The 19,892-nt window shown below is 43.5% G+C and overlaps 1 protein-coding gene across 4 annotated transcripts in view; it reads right to left on the bottom strand.

Moving 5' to 3' along the window:
- MYO5A (myosin VA) overlaps positions 1-19,892 on the bottom strand; it is a 174,462-nt gene that overhangs the window by 9,246 nt on the left and 145,324 nt on the right. For 2 of the 4 annotated variants that reach the window (XM_053670054.1, XM_053670056.1), the window contains 8 exons: positions 17,683-17,881; positions 15,940-16,014; positions 15,200-15,293; positions 9,701-9,847; positions 7,116-7,270; positions 5,119-5,208; positions 2,642-2,792; positions 341-623 (listed from right to left, as the gene is read on the bottom strand). In XM_053670054.1, coding sequence (XP_053526029.1) covers positions 341-623; positions 2,642-2,792; positions 5,119-5,208; positions 7,116-7,270; positions 9,701-9,847; positions 15,200-15,293; positions 15,940-16,014; positions 17,683-17,881 — 1,194 coding nt within the window. The remainder of the gene's footprint in view (positions 1-340; positions 624-2,641; positions 2,793-5,118; positions 5,209-7,115; positions 7,271-9,700; positions 9,848-15,199; positions 15,294-15,939; positions 16,015-17,682; positions 17,882-19,892) is intronic. The other 2 variants (XM_053670055.1, XM_053670057.1) reach the window with 1 other exon arrangement.

Below are 19,892 nucleotides of genomic sequence, written 5' to 3'. Positions count from 1 at the left end.
TAGTTTGCTCTTGTACAATTAAAACACACAAAAGAAAAGGAAGCATCATCTCATCTTTATGTATTTTTCATCGTCTCTTTAATCCCTCAAATGAATTAGGTTCACAGTGGAGCACGGTCCCTGCTGGACCTGCTGGAGGCGCAGCCAGGAGCAGCACTGAGAGCGGAGAGGCCCCACGGGCAGGGGGAAGTGGCTGGATGCCTGGTCCTCCCTTGCTGCCCGGCTGGTGGCAGCAGACAAGGGGTACACTGACCTCACACGGGCTGCCAGCAATCTGCACCCTAGTGGGCAGCTGGGCAGCAAGAAGAGGCCATCACAGGTGTCGCTGGCACTTGCTCACCTGATCTGCATGCCTTTACTCCAGGAGCACATGTCCTTCCGCAGCAGGAGGTTGTTCAGCGTGATGGCCCCCACGATGTAGAACATCTGCTTGACCACCTGCTTGATCAGCTCGGGGTCCATGCCGTGCTGACACATGACCGAGTGGAAGGAGTTGAGCTGCCGGAGGATGGAGTCCAGTGTGTAGGTGCCCTCGTCAGCGATGCTGGAGGTCCGCTTCCGCAGGCCTGTGGGCTTCACCCCGGACACGCCCTGAATGGTCTCATGCTCCAGCATACCTGAGACTGCAGGAGTAGTTCAAGTTAAAAGAGTAGTTAAAAGAGAAGATCTGAAAGGAAACCTTTTCATGTCCATACACACATATTCACACACACACTCAATGTAGAAAAATGATCTGAGCATCAAAACAGAGGGGGAAAGAACTTTCCCCAAAAAATGAATTCTGGATTTTCAACTTCAATGAAGAAATAATTCTTAAATGCAAAATTTTACCAAGAAATTAAGAAATCTTAATGGTGTAGTTTCTTCTAAACTACGAAGCAGCAGCCTTGTAGTAATGGCACCGGTGTGCGGTGCCATGCGAGGGTTTCTGAGAGGCACGCAGCAGCTAGGGAGAAGAGGAGCGTTCTCCAGGCCACGTGAGCCCCAGAGGCAAACGAATCAAGTAGCGAGAAAGGCAGGAGCCTGGGCAGGGGTCTTGGAGGAGACCTGGGAGGGGCAGTTGTGCAGGGCTGGACAGCGGGCCCTCCTTGCCCCGAGTTCCCACAATGGCAGGGAGCGCTGGGGTCCGCCTCTGCCTCCCGCGACTGGGTCTTCCCTCGGGAGCACTGCTGCTCCCTCCCTCGTGCTCCACTGGCAGTGTGTGGCTTAAGTATCCCCTAGGACGGTTTGGGATGCCCACTCCTGGACTGGGGGTCCCTTGAGAGCAAGGACCAAGCCTGATTTCAACATGTTTGCTGTTGTGAAGTCACTGGCAGATGGGGTGGTCGGTTAAAGTGGGACACCTCAGAGACAAACTGCTTAATTGGTCAAGAAAAACAGGCAAAAATAGAAAAAAAGTTGGCCAAAGCTGACCTTTTTTGGGGTCTGTCACCTTTTGCACTTTAGCTGACCTAGAGTGCTTTAAATTCATGACTTCTTAGGACATCAGTCTCCAACCTTTCTGACACCAGGGACCAGATTTGGGGAAAACAGGCAAAAACAGGACTGGCGTGGGATGGGGCACACACAGGAGGCCGCAGTTTGAGCGAAGCTTCGCTCGCCCACCACTCACCTCCTACTGTGCAGCCCAGTCCCTAACGGGCTACAGAGGACTGCTCCTCGGCCTGGGGGCTGGGGCCCTGTCTTAGGGGACCACGAGAAAAATCACTGCCACCTCACATGGTTTCCTCGGCCTTTTGTGTTTCTAGTTGTTTGACTGTGTGCTTATGATAGAAAATATAATACCATGAGCCCACAGAAGGGAAATAAAGAAGTTGTGGAAGTGAGGAAGCACATGGGTGGGGCAAGAAAGGGCAACTCAGAGCAGTCTTCAGAGGCTGCTGATAATTTGCCTGAGGATAAGAGTTTGGTAAGTTAAAAAACCTTTTTTTTTTAATCGATGCATTCAAAATTAGCAGCCTGCAATTTGTACATGCCTCCTAACTCCCACTTCAAATACACAACACACTACAAAGTGTAACAGAATACATAAGCAAACATCCAGAACCAGTGCCCACATGTAAAGACAGGTACATGGAATCACACATTAGCTGCATACACATACACAGAAATAGAAATACCCACACCCCAGTGGCTCCTCAGACAAGAAACTGCTGCATTACACCAAATTGGCTTTAACAATTCCAGAAGGACCAGGAGGTGCACGACTCGGCACAGGGTGTCTGAGACCTGTCCTGTCGGCACCGTACTCTCCCAACCCATTTACTGTGCCATTAACTGGGCAAAGTGCAGACCCTCCACAGACCCACCGACGTGTGAAGTGTTTCTGAACACTGAACAAGGAGTGAGACCCAGTGCTGGGTATAAAGCACGTCCGACGTTTAAGGCAGAGGTGTTCTACACTGAGGAGGGAAACCAGTCACTGCTGTTTTGGTCCATGTGGAAGCCCCGACTTGGAGGTACCTCGGTTACTCATGGCTAACGTCTCGTGTCCTGGAATTCCTCAGCTTACTTTAAGACTGAGTCTTACTACTGATGTTCTCCGTTTGGATATGTGCCCAGAACACATGCCACTGGTGGTCCCCTCCTGGTGGGCAGGGGAGGTGGGCAGACCTCGATGTCAGCAACGCCCTGGCCTTACCGATCATCGGCTGAAGGATGTTCTCTAACACCCGCACCAGCTGCTGGTAGATCTGAATGGCCAAGTCACTCAGCACCTGCCGGTACTCAGCCAGGTCAAAATTGGTGAGGCAGTGTTCGTTCTGGCGTGACGTGTTGTGCTTCATGAAGCCCTGGAGACATAACGCAGAGTTAGTGACACACGTGAAGCAGATGTCCCGTCCGTCCATCTAACTCAGACGAGCAGCTCGGCATCTCCCTGCTCTTTCTCTCTCCGAAGAGTTTCCATCCAGCCCACACCTGAATGCCAGAATAACCATTTTCTGTGCTGCGTCGTTTGTTTCCATCTTAAAATGCCACTTCTTACTTAGCTTTTGGATAATATCTAAACTTGGCAACCTAGCATTTAAGCCTTTCCAAAAGCAATGTCAATGAAATAAGACGGGAGAACTTAATCTAAAAAATTAATGTGTTTTCACTTATGAAACAGGAGGTTTACTGACAAACACTAAATTATCTAAAGTATTAACCTCTTAAACTTCAGTTCATGAAATACAGTCCTCTTTATAAATACTGTATACAAAGGGCACACATCATGTTCTTAAAGTAGGTCAATTTCTAGAGACTGGGACATAAGTAAAGAATTTGCCTTTCATTGTTGTGGACCACTCAGCCTGGTTTCAGGAACTGTAACTCTACCCTCTGTGGCTAAGGCTGCGAGTGACCTCTGGAATGTGAGCCACAGGAGACAAAGCTTGTCTCTGGCAGCAAATGCTACCTCAGTTTCCTCCCTGCCCCCAAAGCATGGTCGGTGTTGATGACTGGGAAGTCTCCTCACAGCGGGGAGCAACCTAAGCCAGACTCAACCACTTGGGAGGCCTTCATGGAAGGGCTGGGGGGAGGGCTGTAACAAAGAGCGAGCAATAGACCCATGCCCCCCCCCCCCATGTGACATAGCCTGAGTCCCCATGTTCTCTGGGAGAAGTGCTCCCTGGCCCTAATCCCCTTAAGCCTGAAAACCTGATGGGGAGGGGTGCAGCACCTTGCCTTGCCAAAATGTGTGTGTGTGTGGGGGCGGGGATCTGGCATCACAAAGAATTCCTAAAAAACCTGTGAAATCTGCTCTGCTAAGAGTGCTTTCATTCATATGATAAGGGTCCAAGAGGAAATGAGTATGTCTCCCAAAGTTTCTGCAACTCTCTTCCTGACAGACTCTGACTCAGACTAAGCCCTCAGATTTCTTTGAAATGTTATCTACTGTTTGATCCTTGCCGCCCTGTATTCCTGTGTATTACAACCCAATAAAAGTCCCTGGAGGAGGGGGCTCGACGCCTTTTTCCTTGGAGAAACTGGCCACCTCTCCTCCCCAAGCAGATCATGTTATGTCATGTTTACTTTCATCGGTGGCAGACGGGGGGGGGGGGCTTGCAAGGAAAGCTGCCCCCACATTTCACAGCATCCATACATGATTTTCATCTTTTGGTACTATTTGTTAGAATGGAAAGCCAATTGCACAAGAGGGACCTTTATCATATACTGCCCGACAAAGGCAACAGCTTACTTGGTGGATTCTGCCCCCAGTCAAGCACCTGCCCCCCTACAACCTATTTAACAACACGACATGGTCTAGAAGTGGGGAATTACAAGACAGTTCATGACCCCTCCGGGGACTCTGGTCCGTCAGTCCCTTCTTCTCAGGGGCCATATCTTGCTCGTATTTGTATTTCCCAATATTTGCCAGGACAGGCCTCTGCCCCAGCCTCTGTCCGGGTGCTCAGAAAGTGCTGCTGCTCAGCTCCTCTGTCTGCTCTCTTGGCACAAGCTGGGGAGGCGTGGGGGGCAGTGGCTGGGGGCAGAGTCTCTCAGAGGCGGCCGAGCCCAGAATCCCAGCTCTGCTCCTGATGGCGGAGAGGACTCGGGCAAACTGATGAAATTCACCGAGCTTCTGTTTCCTCATCTGGGAAACTGGGTTACAATCCCTACCTCCAGAAATGTTGTAAGAATTAAATAACATAATGTGCGGTAAGTGCTGACTGATACCTACTAAGCAGCTTTTAATAAGTTATTAAATACATGACAGTTTTGGAAAATTAGAGTTTGTCAAACAACTGATGAACACATCATCACAAACAAAAGCTACACAGATTTTTGGACATAACTTATCACTGTTAGTGCATTATAGTAAGCTGAAATTAATTAACTTTTAAAAACAGTCCTTGAATAGCCTATATATTGACCAAAAAATTCATTTTTGCAACTATTCATTGATCAATGCTCATTATACATCTACTGTGTTTTTCGCAATACCAGCCCTCAGAGGTAAGATACCAGCTGTGTAATAAGCATCCAACAAAACTATGAACTTCCAAGCCACTTCTGAGTTCAGGTTTCTAAATTAACAAATGGTTAAATATTTTTTTAAAAAATATCAGAGAAGTATAGCATTCTGGGTTTTTCTCTTTTTTTAGCATGCTGGTTTTGTAATCAGGATTTTCTCACCTCTTCTCCGCTGTACTGCTTCAAACAGTGCAAAAACCGGCAAGTGTTCGAGAGCCAGAAGGAAACCGTTTCAAAATCATCACCTCTTTTCTGAAAGAGAGAATAAGCTTAAATGTGTTGTTTCTTTAGGGAAATAACAACCCCAAAATAACTGTACAGATACCAGAAGTCCCATTTCTTTCAGTTACCATTATAAACAATTATAAAAATAAATCACATCGCAGTTGTAAAGTCTTACATCATTGCTAGAGAATTTCAACCACTCGGGTTCATTGGTTGTTTTTCATCTTGCTTCGTATCTGTTGTTTTTTTGCCATGAGAAAATGACTCCCAGTGATTCACTGCGGATATTAGCTTAGCAGAAAAAAATTCACTAAGCCAGAGCTCACCCAAACTTACTTTCCTCGGGGTTACTGAGGAGAATCAAAGGGCTACGAGCACAAAGGAGAACCAAGATTGGGAAGCACTGAAACCCAGGGTAGGTTAAAAATCTTGTCAACGATGTAAGATACAGCTGCTCAGCAGTGACTCGGCAACGGGATGAAGGAGTCCTGAGCCGGGAGTCGCAAGGGAAGAAGCTGCCTGGCTCTTCATCAGGACTGCGGACATCTCACAAAAGGCCATTGCCAAACCAACACAGGAACACAAGACAGACATACTTCAACTCAGACAAGGGTGTGAGACAAATGCACATCAATCTGAAATGGTATCAAAGGGTGTTATGTTCCAATACCCTATCTTCAATCTTTCAACAATTTGGTAAATAATTAGCTAAATTAGATAAAGGCCTTCTTGCATCAGGATGAGGGGGAGAAAACCTTACGATCTGTTTTTTTTGTCTCTGTCAGAGTTGACTCAAATAGTACAGCTGTGTATCTAAGGACAACACAGCATCAACACCGAAAATGAAATGAGTTATACTCAGAAGACATCCATCAACGGTTGTAAATGTTAAGTCTCCAGAAACTCCATGCTTCAGTAACCAGCACACAATGTGACTGCACAGAATATCTTAGCCATGGGGACCCAGAACTGGCATGTGTCTGAAGCTCACGCCCACGCGCTGGGGGAGGGTGTGTTTCATGGGTGCACAACAAAGTGAATGTACTTAATGCCACAGAACTGTATGCCAAAAATGGTTAAACGGTACACTTTTTTGTTGTGTATATTTTACCACTATAAAAAAATAGTTCATGAAAGCCATCTTAGATTTGGGAGCCCTCTGGGCATGTTACCCATCTACTTATCTCCATCCTAAAAGGTCTCGAGTCGGATAATCAGAAAGAAAAGTACCTGGAACACATTCTCTTAGCTCCTTACAGAAACACCTGAGTTAAAACTAAGAATAATGTTCACTGTTTTTCTAGAGAGTCAGGAGGAGGGTTATGCAACGTGTCTCAGTGACTGCTGAGTTATTATGTAGGACTTCTGCTCTATTACATAATTCTGCTCCTTCTCCAAGTCTTCCCTTTCAGGTTAGCACCGGTGTGTTGTTTCTCACGTGGAATCGGGCATTTCAGGTCACAAGGGAAATTACGGGTGAGTTGAAAAAAATGGGAAGAAAAGTTGGAAGAAAAATTTTTAATATTTTATCAGATATCTTTTTATATGAATGAGCCATATATTAGTTAACTTACTTAATATCTATTTTAACCACAGCATCATATTCCCTACATATACTGGACTCCACTAAATATTTTAAATTTTTAAGTAAGGTCTTACAGCAAACTATTTGTCTATGAAGAAACAGTTTATTCCACAATTAAATGCAATTATACCAAATTAATTTTGATTACTGTTCACCCCACCTTGCTTTGAAAGAAGGTAAGCAGACAGACAGTCTGTGAGAAAGAATGTCCCCTACAGTGGGCAGCAGCAGTTGGGTCTGCAAAGTGTTAGAACTGGCACCTCAGCTCTTGGCTACGGAAGGAAAAGTACTTGGGTGTAGAGTCTGTCAGTAATATTTATTATGAGGATTTTGTTGAATATGAACTGACCTTTAATACTTTTTTGATGCTGTTAATTGTTGATGTTAGCAACGACCTTACTTTCTGATCGTCATTCAGGTAGTCAGCATGTCGAACACACATAAATAGGATGTATGCTGGTAACCCTGGAATCAAATTGACTGCTACACCACGTGGCTTCAGTTCTGAAAAAAGAGAGAAAATAATCTTATATAACAGTGAGAGTCACGAGAAATCCTTTGAAAGATAATAAAAGCACATTTCCCAGGTAAGAGTCAATCATTCAGGGTAAATAGGTCACATAGAAAAGCATATTTTAATGGCTCATTAAGAGAAGTGTCTGGGAGTGGGAGCATGTGAATTTTAACTGTCTATGCGATGACAAACCCCCAATTTCCATCTCCTGCCCTGACTCTTCCCTTGATTTCCAGGCTCCTGTACCAAATGCCTTCTTGGCATCTCGGCTCAGACAGGTCAAACTGAGCCCTTCCAAACCAAACTCGATTCCCTGTGGCACCAGCTCTTCAGGAGTTGTCCCTGTCTCAGCAAATGGCAGTTCCAGCCTGCTAGCTTCTCAGGTTATAAACCTTGTCATCATCTTTGACTCCTCTCTTTTTCTCACACATCTAATCCACCAGCAAATCCGGTTGGCCACACCTACAAAACACATCCACAATCCAACTACTTACTACCTGCCTGAGTCTAGGTCCCCATCATCTTCTCCCGAATTTTGGTGAGCGCTACCAAATGGTCTCTCTGATTCATCCCTTGCTCCCCAGCGGCACATTTTCACACAGCAACCAGAGCAATTCGGTAAGAAAATGTAGGTCAGATTATGTCCCTCTAGTTATGAAAATCTTTCAAGTAGGTTTTCACCTCATTCATTTACAAAATGACGTCCTCACCATGGTCTATGTGCTGTGTGTGGCCCCGTCCCCTCCCCAGGTCACGGGGCTCCAGTGAACTTGGCCTCCTTGCTGTGGGTTGAACATGCCGGGCACACTCCCACCCCGGCACCCGCGTGCGGACTTTTTTCTGCCTGGGATGTTCTTTCCTCAGATGGCGGCATGAACTGCCTCCTTACCTCCCTGGCCTTTTCAAAAGACCACCTTATCAGAGAGGCCTTTCCCGACAACTCCATATGAACAAGTACACCTGCCTTCACGCTTTATCCTTTTTACTCCATTATATATTTGTTTTTTTTTTCGCACTGGAATGTAATAGGGACTTTACCTTGTTACTTAGAACCTAGAAAATGCTCGGCACATAGTAAAAGTATACTAAATATTTACTGAAGTATGAATCTTTGCTTAAACTTTATGCTTAAAAACCAGTGGTTCCTTAACATTTTTAAAAAAGATTTATTTATTTTTAGGCAGAGGGGAAGGGAAGGAGAAAGAGGGAGAGAACATCAATGTGCGGATGTCTCTTGTGCACCCTGCACCTGGGACCTGGTCCACAACCAGGGATGTGCCCTGACTGGGAATAGAACTGGTGACCCTTTGGTTCTCAGGGCAGTATTTAATCTGCTGAGCCAGACCAGGCGGGGCACATTTTTGCCAAATAAAGATCACGGTGAAACTGAAGCACCTGTGCACCTACATACAGTACTAAGTTTAATGCCAGGAACCTTAGGAACATTAAATCAGGTCCACCTGCCAATCACACTGCCGTCACCCTGGTGCCTGGGGGAGGGGTGCTATGCAAAGGCTGGAAGGTTTTCGGCTTTCTCAGTTCCCAACTTTCAGGCTGTGCACACTCCCCAATCATTCCCCACCCTCGTATGAAAGGCACGTGTGCAGAGCCAGTGGGCTCACACTCAACCTGTAAAGCTCTCATGCTGCTCTCAAGTGCTTCTCCCACACCCTTCATTTGTCCAGACCCTTTCTTCCATTGCTGGAATATTTTCCTTAATTCTTTTGTTACTTTTCCCCCTATTACTGAACTGTTGTTATTGATATATTTAGTCACACACTTTCTAGGAAAGTAGGGAAAACACATTTGGCAACTTATATGGCCTAGAACAGTGGTATTCAACGGTGGCTACATGTTAGAATCCCTTGAAGGATTTTTAAAAGAATTATACATGGCCAGGCTCTCCCCTCTAGAGATTCTGACGCCACCAGTCTGTGGTGGGACCACACAATAATACTTTCCCAAAGCTTCTAAGGCTAGTCCAACGTGCAGCTAGAGCTGAGAAGGCCTGGCCTCCAGGGGCCCTCACAGAGGGACTTGCCTCCGAGGCAAGTGTCCCTGCAGTTTGATGCCACGCCACACGGTCAGGAGACTCCTGCAGCACTATAATGCAGAGTATGTAATGACAACTAACAAAACTGGTGTTGAATATTTCAAATATTAGACTAGTCTCTCCCACCACTGACTCGTGTACCAGAAAGCTCTTTTGTCCTGTGCAGAAAATACTGCCCCTCCACTCCATTTTCTCTCGTTTATCGATGGACACAGCCAGAGAGGGCTGTTCGCAAGCCAGCAAGAGGTCTCACCGGGAGCCAGACTAATTGGTGGCTTCCTAGCCTCCAGAACTGGGAGAAATAAATGCCTGTTGTTTAAGGAAGAATAAAAAATAAGAATAGAAGAAAGAAAAGGAAAATACTTGCCCAGAATCAGGTTCTTAACAAGCTTTTGCTCATCCTCCTTCTTGTACTCCAGCATCCCTTGGAAATCCTTCTCTTTCCTGGGAATGTTGACGGGACGGATGGGCTCGTCAATGATCTGCCCTGGGGATATGCTCTCCGTCTGGCTCACTTCATGGAAAACAAACACGAGAGGAAAACGTTTTCCAGGTAGAAAAGGTAAGAAGGTTCCATGTTCTTATAATTTAAACAATAAATTCAATAACAACAGCAAATGCCGCATTTGCCAGGTCACTGCCCCTTCTTTAAGTACCTTTTTTGCCAACATGGGCTGTAGCTGCAAAATCAGGGGGTGATGCCACTGCCGCCCACCAGTGCTCGGCTGCTCTCAATGTCAGAGAAGCTTACTTAATTCAAAAGCATTTTTTAAATAATAAATTTACTGTGTAATAAGATTAATTGTCCCCAGAGTAAGTGGTTTGAGTTCTTCGTTAATGAATCATTATCGATCATGAATGATTAAAGATATTTAGATCTTAAATCACGGAAGGATAGACATAATAGTCTACAAGGAGGAAGAAAGAGTATAGAACATTCCCCCTCACCTTGAGCTCTATGAATCAGGTCCTTAAACAAAAAGACCATTTACTGTAAGCCTATCATTGCAATCAGTTCAGACCACATCAAGACAGCTGGTAGGGTAGGGTTTCTTCACACTAGTTGATGTGAAATGTATTAATTTTTTTACAGAAGCTTCCCAAGGCAAAGACCTAACTTTCCCCTGCTGTTCCTCATTCCCCAAAAACCCATGAGCAGATAAACCCACTTCCAATTAGTGTGATTTCCCAAATACGATTCAATTTTTGTTTTTAGTACAGTGCTGAACATCCCACCTTGATGTTGCACTGTCACAGCACAACCACTGGCGAACTGTCTTTTAGACGTGAAATGTGGTTGCTACTGTCACTAGCAGCTGCTGGAGAAGAATTATGCTAAGGATTAAAAAAAGTCTCCAGTATCATCTCAAAATTGAGAACTGAATGGGGAACACAAGTGAAGGGACGGGAACACAGGAGTTAGTTATGGTGGTGATTGTGGGGACACGTGAGTAGGCAGGTCGTTTTATCTGCAGGAAGGGTGCAGTTGAGAGATCTGTTTGGAGTTCAGAGACTTGTTGAACAAATGCAGATGAGATGCATCAGAAAGTTTAATGCTGCCGACTCACAAGGTGGCAGTCGTGCCGCTCCTGTCTCTCCCGGGCCATCCCTGTGTTAGCTCTCGGGGGCCAGTTCCACGGGGGGAGGTTGTCAGAGAGAACACCCACCCCTGTCAGTGCTCTCTCTTGTGGGGCAGCGAGGCTGGTGACACCCTGTGCACCTCCTCCTGCAGCGCACACCCCAGGACTGCCAGTGCTGACGATCACCACTGTCCATCAACACTGCGGGACCTGGGGGGTGATCACCCTGTGATTGGACAAATTGGCACTGTGGCATCTAGTGCTTCAGGTGCATGCTGCCCACTGGAAGCCACAGGGCTAATTGGAAACTGAATGTGTCCACACAGATAGGAGGTTTGGACTATTCAGTTTTACATGTGTCATTTCTGGAGTCAGTTTAAACACAACAGCATCAGGATTTTGAAGTCCACACAAAGTGGCCTTCACAGCTCATGTCCATGCTGCACATAAAATACAAAATAATAGCATCCTTGCTATCTATACTACTAGTTGTTTTCAGCCACAGAAACAATCCTAAGAGGGGAAACTGGGAGGAAATAGATTCAGCGTGCTAAGTTTACCAATAAATGTACGTATCTGGCTTCATATGACACAAAGAGAATGCTTTAAACCTACTCATTTCATCAAACCTATGGGGACACTGATTATGAAATAACACTATTATATATAACACTGAAGAAGAAAAACACTGCCAATTAAGCTGTAACCCACCAACAGTTGTGAGACACATCCTAATTTTGGAGATGTTAGAATGTCAAAAACTGTGTACCTCAGAATTTATGAAATATGCTAAGTATCTTATTAAGAGATTTCATGTGAAATCTCTTATTAAGAGATTTCAAGTGAAGCTTCCTTTTAGAAGGAAGCTTCACTTTCCTTTTGTAAAATCTCTAACCAATCTTATTAAGAGATTTCATGTTTTAAAAGGAAGCTTCACTTTCCTTTTGTAAAATCTCTAACCAAGGTATTTTTGGTTCTATATAAAAATGTCAAAGTTAAAATCTGCCATACTTTACAAATTTTTCTCTGCCTTTTTAAAAAGATTTATTTTTAGAGAGAAGGGAAGGAAGAAGAAAAGGGAGAGAAGCATCAATGTGTGAAAGATACATCCATTGGCTGCCTCCTGCGCACTCCCAACTGGGAACTGGCCTGCGACCCAGGCACGTGCCCTGACCGGGAATCACACCGGTGACCTCTCGGTTTGCAGGCTGGTGCTTGGTCCACTGAATCATACCAGCCAGGGCTGTCTCTGCCTTTGAATTCTCCCCAGAGATTTGAGTCTTTAAAAAACCTTGGATAAAATATAGATGTTAGCTCTATATGACTTTGATTCATTTAGCAAGTCATCTTTGTACTAATTAAAATAAAATGCCAACCCTTATACAGCAGCAGCTAAATATAAAGTCTGAAAGAGAGAAGCCAGGACGCCACCCCAGTTTTCAAAGATTCAAGAGACCTTGGGGGACAGTCCAATACTCCATCTACTACCGACATCCTTCCAGAAAGACCTGAAGCAATCCCTATTTCTATTTCATAGATTCTTTATACTTGAGGGAAAAATATTTCTAAAGCTTTCTGTCCTGGAACAGGAGAGGACACTAGAATTTTCTTAAATGTATTTTTCCTCACTTTGGTACCAGGGAGATCTTGATCTCAGGCTTAACTGAGACAGCCAAGAAAACTCCTGCAAATAGAGAGATGCTACTGGAAATATGACACAGAGGAGAGAAGTTAGCGGTCCTCAGGAGGCTCCAGTTCTGCTCGTGGCTTGGCCACTGACTGCCTGAGACCTGGGATGTTGCATAGTTTCTGGGCTTCAGTTTTTCTCTCCCATACAATGATTAACTCATTTCTAGAATTCTTTAAGTTCCAGATTCCTTGACTCTGTGAAAATCAAGATGGAACACCCACTCCTGGATTAAAATATAACCCAAAGCAGATAAAATTTTGAAGCATTCTCCATTTTAGCTATGTAATTTCTGCTAAAATAATATATGTTGGCATTTAAAAAAGTTTTCATTGGCTTCTAAAACAATCTCTGTAATTAAGTGTAACCCATAACAGGAGGCAAGAGTCTTGCTAGTTTCAACCAGAAGAACTTAAGTATGTTATTTCCCCAAAAGCAGGAAATAACAGGAAATAACTTTTTTTTAAATATAGTAAGATTTTTCAATGTTCCCAGCATTGTCTGTGTAACGGGGCAGATGAGACAGGAGTAGTGCGGGACGGGTCTCGTCACCTTCACTCTCTCACTTTGGGAGGTGGGGGGCACTGCTCTCAGCCACTGGCCAGTCAGATAAAGATCTCATTTTATTCTTTAGACATGTATCATTTAACTCAACTTTTCTTACGAATATTATAACATCCTTTTTGTTTAATCTATGAATTGCTTTCTCAAGTGCTACTTAACACATTTGAGAAAATATCTGGCAGGACGGTTTAACAGACAAATTGATTTCTGATTGATTATGGCTCAAAATTGCTAACATCTTGAAATATCTCACTCTATCTCTTCAATTGAAGCTGAGTAAAAACTTAAAAATAACAAGTGAAAACCATTAGGAGTTTTAAATAATAATCTCACACATCGATGCCTGTGAAATCAGTTTTTTTTCAAGCAAATACTCTGCTGTCTAATTATCATCTTATGATGTAATTAGTGCAGAGTTAAGTGCAGAAAAGTTCTCTGAATAAAGGTTTTTAAAGTTTTGCCAACATTTAGCCTGTATGTGTGACTGGAGGTTTAAAACATTATTCAGATATGTAATATCTGAAGCACATAATGCTAAAGGATTATATATAAAATATGACAGCAAAGTAATCTTTTTTCTAAATTCATCTTTCACCCTGTGTTTATCCAAGGGAATATTATACTCTTCACAGTACACGACCATGATGCCATTTATAGAACGATTACAAAAGGGTAGATACTATGCTGCGTGCTGTGCAAAAAGGGGAAATAACAGGTGGTCCCAAGCTCAGGAAGCTCACAGTCCATTGAGGAAGTCAATAATTCAAACAGAAAAACTGCTAAAAATATGACAGTGAAAAACCATAAAAGACGTGAGTCAAACTGTGGTACATAGAGGGCAGAACCCTAGGCCTGTCTGGGTAATCAGAAAGGATGCTCTTGAGGATGTAGCACACGTCTCTGATTTCAAAGGATGAGCAGAATTTGGCCAAGAGAAGCAGGAAGACCTAACAGAAGAACAGTTATGGGCCTGGCACATTGGGGAATGAAAACCACAGAGTGAGTCATGGTAACTACTGTGAACGTTCCCAGTGTCAGGGACTGTTCACTCTTTTGAGCCAGGCGAAAATTAGTCAGTGACACTGACAGAACAGACAGGCAGGCAGACTGCACAGCATCGGTTTTGGTCGAAATGGCACTAGTCTGCATAGACTGGAAGGCAATTCCAAACAGAGTCCCTAAATCTCTTGAACAATGAGAGTGCTATTGGGAGCAAGTGCGGAACTGGGCCTCAGCCTGCTCAGTGCCGTATTCCTGGCCCCTAGATAAACGCCCACTGAAGGAACAGACACAGTAGTGCACAAGGTGAGATTCATTTGTATATAATAACAACTGAGTCTAATTCATTCCAAGGTATTTTCTCATCATCATCATCATCAATAAATCATGAGATGTTTTTACAAATCTTACTTCTTCATAATTACAATTCACTTTTTCTTATTTACTTCTCTTTTTATCTGCATTATGTGGTTAAGTTCTCTGAGGATGCAGACTTTGTCTTAATCATCTTAGTATCCCTAATACTAAGAAAAACAGTAATAATAATAACTAAGTTGCATATAGCATTTACTGCGTGTCAGGAACTACATTAATGCATTGCATATGTTAACTCATTTATCTTTACAAACCACACCGGGTAGACCATTATCATTTTCATTTAACAGGTGGGGAAAGTGAGGCATTGAGAGGTTCAGTAACTCGCCCACTATCCGGTGACCAATAGCACAAGGCTAAGATCTGAACCCGAGAGACTCTTATCCTCTTATCCTCTATTCAACACCACCTAGCACCACCTGACGGACAGAAGACAGTCGCTGATGTTTGCTGAATGGATTCTCCTGTTTTGTAAATTTTCACTACAATGAAAAGAACATTTTCCCCCATCTTGCAATGAAAGTACTCACTTCACAGACAGTAGGCTTGCTCAAAGTCATTTTGTTACTGTCCCTGATATTTACATGCAAACCTACTAGGCCACTAGTATAGTAATATAAAAAGAAGATTCAGCAATTGTCATAAAACATGTTTGAAATACCTTCTAGTTCACCTATTTTTTTGGCAAAAACTTTCAGTTGTTTTTTCAGTTTCCGTACAGTCTTATCTTGCTTTTCAAGTTGTTCCATCAAATCCTAAAGATAAAAATGAGAAATATAACAGCAAGTTCAAAACAGGTCTTCTAAAATGCACAGGAGAAAAGCAGCCACAAAACCACAGAAACAGTGCTGTTAGTTTCACAGAAAAGCTCATCGGTGGAGCCACCACCTGGCTAACACTGGCAGGCATGGGAAATGCAGCTACAACAAAAGCCAAATGTTAAAATATACAACGCAGTAAAATCCTTTACAGCGTGATGGATAGCAGGCTCACTGCGGAGTCTTTTCCAGTAGACTCCATGTGGGCAAAACCGTTAAATGCCCACAAAATGTACTGCTATTCCAGTGGATGTTTTCTTTTAAAGGGGAAGAGGCAAAATAAATTTTGATGGATACACAAAATGTTTTGTGGAAAGTTTTAAGAACAGTCGAACTTAGGGAGGGGCTTTTAACTTCTGACTTCCATCACACTGCAAGCCTAGTGTTAATAACAAACCAAACGTGACGATGGACACAGGACACTGACAGAGGGGACACCACTGGCTGAAAGACAGCTGTAGGGAGAAACAGGTTTTGTAAAAAGTTTTTGAAGAGACCTCCTGGGGAGGAGCAGGCAGCCCCTCAGGTACAGAGGCTAAAAGTAGCAAAGAAGACAACAGAAAAGCATTCTGAGTTTACATACAATCATCCGTTTGTAAAGTGAAATCCGATATGATTGATACTTCTTAGGGTCATCTGCATATAATTCCTCAAAATACTGAAAAAACAGGCACAATGGATATTTGTTTTTCTCTGTGTCTTTGAGGGAAATGCTACCTCTCAGTGAAATTAATTTTAAAATATTTTAAGACTTAATGAAACAGTATATACTCAAAAGTCTCTGATTTATTACCTGCCACTGCCCTCTGACCTATACTACAAAGGTAGTAGAGATAACTCCAATTTTATACATATACACATATATTTTCTCATGCTCAGAGGAAACAGGTCAAATCCAGGATGCCACCACTTAGCAGGTAAACAGACTGGTGGTCTTCGGTCCCCAGGTGAGGCTGTTCTGTTCTGATTTCACTCCTCAGACCCTCTCACCAGTTGCTGCACTTTTTTGCTGCCAGCAGCTGCACCAACAGTAGGGAGTGCAGACAAAACGAAAGTGGAATAATGGCAATACCGGCAACACTCCTGTTTGAAGGTGGGAAGGCTGGCCGGAAGCTGTGAGCCTCCCTTCCCTAGCAGGCAGCCTGGGGGAGGCCTGGGAAGCACGTTCACTGGAGGAGGAAGAAAAACCACCTCACTGCCTGTGTTGGGGGGTGAGTGGGAGGGCGGTGACGCAGGGAGTGTTTCCGAGAACTAAGCCTAGGTTCCCAGCTGCTATAATATTCTGCTCAGGTGCTCCTCCCTAAAATGTGCAATTAAGATTGAGAGACAAAAATGATTTGGGGGTTTACTTTATTTTTGTATGAGCTATGGAAAATTAGCAAGAAAACTAATACTATGGACAAGGTTGCAAGAGAATGCTTAATTGACCTGGTGAAAGAACTCAGGATGTGCCACCCAGAAGCATCTTTACTGCACGGTTTCACCTTGTATTCGAAGACAATCATTTATAAGCAGCAAATTTATACAATGATCAATTGTTTTTATATTATTTAGTATATTTATCAATTCTTAGGGATTTAAGCATTGTTAGTTAAATTTAAGCTACAACAAACCTGAGTAAAGAAATGACATTTCAAAAATAGATCGTGATTCAGAAGATTTCCCCCACAGATCAGTGACATTTCAGTCACTTCGGAAAGAGTCCAACACTGCCCTCAGCCTTCTCTCCCCTCCCACCGGGCGGCCCCGCAGCCTGCTGTCCTCCTAGCCTCGCAGGGACAGACGGGCTGGGAACAGAACACCTTTGGGTTCTGCTTCTGATTAACATAGAGGATAGTTAGTTACACAGACGGCACTAAAAACTATCTGTAATGTAAAATGATCACTAAAGGAGTAACGGAGGAATAACTCAGATTGTTACATCATCAGAGAAAATCCAAACTACTTATTACAGATCATTACAACCCTGAATCAAAACAAAAAAAGACAAAACACTACCAGTCCTAAATAGCTTTTCTCAAAACCAGGCTGACACTACAGTATAGATTTTATATAGAAACATGGGTATCAAAAGCCTGGGATACAGTTGGGTGATACCTTTCAGGCCCTCCAAGTGAGGTCTGAGAGAGCCTTCTGCGAGAAACACAACCTGCACACATGGCTGGTTCATTTCTGCCAGCAGAGTCCTACTTTCCTCACTCCGTCTCTGCCGAGTAAGAGGGTAACAAGTGTGGGGTAGTGAGTTTTCCCCACCAGAAACTAGGAGCCCCCTGCAGAGCTCGGCACTGCCTGCTGGGGAGCGTTCGGGCCAGGCCCCTGTCCTCACCAAGTTCTCGTTGGTCAGCCGGGTGATCTCGTGCTGCAGGCTGGCCTCGATGCGGGCCTCGGGGGGCAGCTGCAGGTTCTGGGCCAGCAGTTGCTGCTGCCGGTTGTTCTCTTCCTTCAGGCTTTGGATCTCCCCGCGGAGGGCCTCGGCCTCGTTCTCGTGGCTCCTCTTCTGAGACTGGAGCTGGGATTCCAGGAGCCTGTGGAGAAGCCACCCAGACAGGAAAGGGAGATGACACGAGTTCCTGCTTGGTGGGGGAGAGGCTCCGTGCTCACTTCAAGGGCAGGAAAAGCGAGGAGGCAAGCAACTGTGTAACTTCTTACCTAAGGTCAGGAAACTCAAACAAGACCAGAAAAGGATGCGAATGCTCACATTTGTGTCTTTCTAAATTGTGGACCCTGCCACAAGAATCAAGTTCTCAAAGGCCTTGAGAAGCAGGGGAGTTTTAGCTTTTATTCTTCACCAGAATGATGAGTAAAATAATCAATTAAAAGACATAGCTTTAATCTGGCTGACTACATTTACAAACTAGCATTTAAGCTAGCAAAGACAGTACCTTTGCCACAAAATAACTGCACAACAGAGCAAGATTACAAACTCCTGGTCTAATTAAATATGTTTTGAAGAATTTCAGCATTTCTAATTTCAGGCAGAGGGTGCAACCAGAGTCCCAATTTTTTACTATCTACTCTTATCTGTGAAGAACAGAAAGGCTGGAGCACTCCTCTGAAATATGTATAGATTTGCCCAAATCTGAACAAATAGTTCTGAAATTTCATATAAAATATTTTAAATTTGTCATCTTCCTTGTCCCCATAAACTTCCATATCAGTAACCTAAATCCTAAAAAGACATGGCTGTAGGCCATAAATATTAATAGGACCAACAAAGTGGATCACTGCTTCTCTGAACACAAGCGCACACGTTAGGTGCCCGTTAGGCAGACCACGCCATTGGCAGTGAGAACAGCGGAGAGAAAGAGCAGGCCCCCATCAGCTTGCATCCCTCACCCGCCCCCAACATTCACCCCTTTTCTAAACACAAAACAAAGTTACAGTTAGAAATTAATTAGTGTGAAGAAGGAAAAGATGTTCTTTTACTCTAATGCCCTTGGTTACCAACTGCTGGGCAAAATGCATGAATGCCATTGCAAGCAAACTGTTAACAGAAGACTAAACATATTTTAGTGAGTATAAAATCTCAAGAATATTTGAACCAGTAACACCACAAAGTTAATGGCAATGGTTTATGAACAGAACAAACAAAGCAGAATAAGCAGAAGCCCCTTGAACAAATAGCATATTAGGTATTTTTTACAACTTAATCACTAAAATGGTTATTTTTATGAGATTCCTAAGACAAATATCACCAGAGCAGAAGAGTGTCTGTGTTAGAAAGATGTTGCTATTTCAATTTTATTTGCTTTCCCCTATACATATTTAACATGTTGAGTCTGGGTAATTATTTTGAGCTGCAGCAATGCTGGAAACCCTGCAGATTTGCTGTTTCACAAATCTGACGTTCACATAAGCATACAGAATGCCAAGTCGTGGGCTACATACTGCTGTTAGGCAGCGCGATAACATTGGGTTGGCCAAAAAGTTTGTGTAGTTTTTTCTGTATGATGGGTGTAGTAGTGCTTAGTTGTCTTTAATTTCATTTGAAAACAATTTTGTTACATTGTATTGTGACAACTGTCATATCAGTGTGCATTAAAAAAACATAAAAAATTGGTGAATTTTTGTGCAGCCATTTTAATATTGAAGATGGAAGAAGATATGCAACATTTTTGGCATATTATGTTTTATTATTTCAAGAAATATAAAAATGCAATTGAAACACAAAAGATTTGTGCAGGGTATGGAGAAGGTGCTGTGACTGACTGAATGCCTCCAAATGGTGCTCATTTGTGCTCATGGTTTGTTTTGGCCAAGTAATTCTTTGCTGTGGGGCTGTCTGATGCACTGGAAGATGTTTAGCAGCACCCCTGGCCTCTACCCACTAGAAGTCAATAGTGGAAGAGAGCTGACATACTCCAAATATCCAAATCAATAAAGTTATTGGTGAAAATGAAAAATGTGTCTTTTATTTTACAGAAAAAGCTGAATGGACTTTCTGGCCACCCGATAATCCATAAGAATGCAGCCACAACACCATAGGCACATATCCATTAGACTGATTATTACTCCAAACAAGGAACTAATACTAAG

This window comes from Artibeus jamaicensis, unplaced genomic scaffold (genome assembly GCF_021234435.1).
Source record: "Artibeus jamaicensis isolate MK-2021 breed Jamaican fruit bat unplaced genomic scaffold, CSHL_Jam_final contig_548, whole genome shotgun sequence".
In the NCBI taxonomy this organism is placed as follows: Eukaryota; Metazoa; Chordata; class Mammalia; order Chiroptera; family Phyllostomidae; genus Artibeus; species Artibeus jamaicensis.
Note: the sequence above shows the minus strand (reverse complement) of the source record. Positions and strands in the feature narration are given on the sequence as shown.